Raw genomic sequence first — 3839 nt, 5'->3', positions numbered from 1 at the left:
TAGCAAAATATCTGAAAATTTATAGTTAATTATAATAATTTAATTTATAATTAATTCAGAAATAAAACAAATTAGTGCAACATATGGCATGAAAGCAATTTCAATAATTGAATGGTTTCATTTTTTCTACACATCTCAAAATATTGCAAAATTAAACTGTCGTTAAAACTTTTTTAAAAATACAACTACAATATCAAAATTTTATTTCATTTTTTCTAACTTTTGTATGAAACTCTTAAATCTTTATTTTGATGTTACTAAAATTGGTATAAAGGTTAATGTTAGATACTTAAAAATGCTTATTTAAAAACTTTCAGTCCTTGTTAAATGGTTTAAAATATTTATGTACATACAGACACAAACTTTTCTATATAAGATGAAACTTTTTAAATTGTTAAAAAAGTGACACACATTAATATTAAAAATATTAAAAATTTATTTATCACGTTTCCAATTTTTTGATCACACTTAGTGACTTGGACAAGTCAAATTTCTCATTTTATATATTTTTAAACTTATTAAACAAATAACAATGTTAAATAATGAATATTGACAAAAATAAATTCAATTTTAAACTGATAAGAAAATTAACAAAGGCCAAACAAAAAAAAGAAAAAAATAAATTCATTTATGTAGATGATATATTTTCACGCAATTTTACTTTTTTCTGGTAGATTTGTCCATAATTTAACAAGAATGATTGCGTGACAAATGTGTAGAAGTAAACTGCTAAAGTCTGTAGATGGATAAGTGTTCCAGGCTAATTCAATAGCACCTAAAATACATAATCTGAAATAATAAAAATTATATACAAAGTTAATTTGAGAATATTTTAATAAAAATCTATTAAACAATTAACAATTTATCTATTAATATTTTAATAAGAATCTATTAACAATTTATTAAACATTCTTACATATAATGAAAATGAACTTAATACTATTTAAATTAAATTTATTTATAGTTAGATATTTTTATCATAGAATTTTAATATTAGAAGTATGCGTATTTATTAATACTTACTTGGACACAGGCAATAATGTTGTAGACCATAACAAGTATGGTAAAGTATGGAAATACCAGACATAAAATTGATAATGAAGAGAGCGACTAAATGCTATTCCAATAAAATTTGATATAAATAAAGGCCATAAAATTTCTAAATCAAGATGTTAAGACACATTTCAAAAATTTAGTTTTCTTGATGAAAAATTAAAAATCTTTGATAATTTTTATGCAATTTCCAATCATTTAAAATTACTATCATTAAAATTTGATATTCAAAATGTATATGTAATATTTTATACATTGTACATAAATACTAATATGCTAATATTTATTTCTGTTTTACACAAAATAAAGAATACTCTTCTATTAAAAGATAGTTATTAAAAATATTTGATTTAATTCCTTGACTTGAAATAATTGTTTTTTGTTAAATATTTTTGACTTTCAATATTCAATATGAAGTACATTTTATATAATTGTTTAATTTAACTCATTTAATGCATACTAAAATGTTATGAATAGTGTTTAAATCTACATTTTTAGTAATATACTAAAATTTCTAATTATATCAGCTATGACAGAGATGAGAAATATTTTTTAATCAGAAGGTTATCCTGTTTTAGAGGGATCTCATAAGGATACATATTATATTGCAGATTACATAAGTGTCTACATTTAGCATACATAGACAAAAAATATACATATAAAAAATAAAAATATAAACATAAATAAATAGAAAAAATTGGAAAAAACAGAAAACATTTCTGTAGTTAATTTATCTTAAAAAATAAAGAAACAGCTACAATAACTAATTTCTATATTATACTATTTTATATTCTATCAGACTGCCATTAGAAAGCACAAAAGATTACACATTCTTCATCTCTAAGCTTTAACATATAGTCTACATGTTTTTTAATAAAATAGCTAATTTTAATAAGATCAAATATCTGTGTATTAACTGAATGGCTAATCTGTGAAAAAATTTAATTGCTTTCCTTAATTACACTTCCAATTTATACAGTAAGATTTATAAGGAATAGGTTATTACAACTTATTCCTGACCTATATAACAGATACTTTTCAGGACTTTTTCCATAAATTAAATTTTACATTATTTGGAAATGATTAACAAAACATTGCTACTACATCATTGATATACCATAATTTTAAAAATCATATAACAACACTAGAAGAAAAACGAAAAAGTTATATCATAAAATCATAAAATTTAAAAGTTTTTTCTGGCAATGAAATAGTTAAGTAGCATACAAAAATTATTTTAATATAAGATTATTATTTTAATTGGCTGATTGATCACATTATTATTGTGAAATTCGAAGTTTATATAATGTAATAAAATCATTTAATTCCTTAAAATTTTAAATAAAAATTACTTTAACTAGAGGAATTTGCACCTGCAGAAACAAAATATGAAGCGCATGAGAAAGTTATAACTTTTTCTAGCTTATTATAAACATTCTCATGATCAAACCATGTATTGTTTACAATTACAGGCAAAATTCGTCATATTGTTGTCATTCTATCGCCATCTTTAACCCCACACCTGCTAAAACAATTGATCACCTGACTAATTTTCCCACAGAAAAAGGTATAAAAGCCCGACACCTTCCCCTCATCAAGGGAATCGCCGAACATCGAAGTCAGACATCGCCTTCTCCATCGCAGCCCTACACTCCCATCGTAGACCTACACTTTCATCGCCGACCTATACTTGTGTCACCGATCAGAATCCATTTGGACGACATTACGGGAAAATATCCCACTAATATATGCAAAGAGGTATGAATGCTTATTATTGTAAACTCTCTCTCTCATCCGCGAAGTCTAAGGAGTTTTATAAGATTTTATTTAGTTAGTTAGGTTAATAAACTCTTGTTTTGTTTTTTAAATGGTGTCGTTACTCGACTTTGCTAACATCTTATCATCAACCCCTCTGACTCTCCTCCACTCACGTAACACGTAACGGAACGAAACACCATCGTTGACAAGAAAGTAGGTCACCGACCAGTGGCCGGAAGGAGAGGACTTCCCGACCTACCCGGCGGCTCACAAATTGGTGTCATGGGAGTGGGGTTTGAATCTAAAAATCCCTAGAAACATCACATTATAAAATTATACAGAAAGTACCTTTGCAATTGTACCAAAAAACTTTACACAAGTTTGAAATTATCTAATTGAGGCTTATGGAAGTCAGACACTAAATGCATTTGTATGTTATTTGCTTATTAAAATCTACATTACTTTTAGTAGTAAATACTGTTATCATCATATCTTTATATTATTTCTTATCCTACTCAGATTCTCATTCAAATATATTGTTTTATATATCAATAAAAATATTCTAAAAAGAATCGATGGAGTGAGATAATCTATTTTTTAACCATAATTGTACTATTCATTAGTACACGAAAAACTGCTAGTTTTCCATTCGTTTCTGACTTTTGGAGGCTTAATAAGTCCCGAGTCCGTAGACTGGTATAAAAAATTTAAAAAAGGTAAACAGGTTAACAAGGAAAATATACTTTTATTTTTATATAAATTTATTATTATTATTTTTATATTTTAATTTGGGGTGAAGTATATATTTATATAAAAATAAAAGTATATTTTCCTTGTTAACCTGTTTACCTTTTTTAATTTTTTATACCAGTCTACGGACTCGGGACTTATTAAGCCTCCAAAGGTCAGAAACGAATGGAAAACTAGTAGTTTTCCGTGTACTAAAGATTAGTACAGTACGGTAATAATAATAAAAAAATAGATTATCTGACTCCATCGATTCTTTTTAGAATATTTTTATATATATA

General features: G+C 25.4%; 1 protein-coding gene across 1 annotated transcript in view; it reads right to left on the bottom strand.

The window, feature by feature from the left end:
- Positions 1-211: 211 nt before the first annotated feature.
- The window catches only part of LOC111622730 (dol-P-Man:Man(5)GlcNAc(2)-PP-Dol alpha-1,3-mannosyltransferase-like), a 27495-nt gene continuing 23867 nt past the window's right edge, over positions 212-3839 (bottom strand). The window contains exons 8-9 of the mRNA XM_023365149.1: positions 1024-1159; positions 212-789 (exon numbers count right to left, since the gene is read on the bottom strand). Of these exons, the coding sequence (XP_023220917.1) occupies positions 648-789; positions 1024-1159 (278 nt within the window). The 3' untranslated portion in view covers positions 212-647. The remainder of the gene's footprint in view (positions 790-1023; positions 1160-3839) is intronic.

The sequence above is a fragment of the Centruroides sculpturatus genome, unplaced genomic scaffold (genome assembly GCF_000671375.1).
Source record: "Centruroides sculpturatus isolate CEXI.00-Female unplaced genomic scaffold, Cexi_2.0 scaffold307, whole genome shotgun sequence".
NCBI classification, from domain to species: domain Eukaryota; kingdom Metazoa; phylum Arthropoda; class Arachnida; order Scorpiones; family Buthidae; genus Centruroides; species Centruroides sculpturatus.
This window is presented reverse-complemented; position numbering and strand designations above follow the sequence as displayed.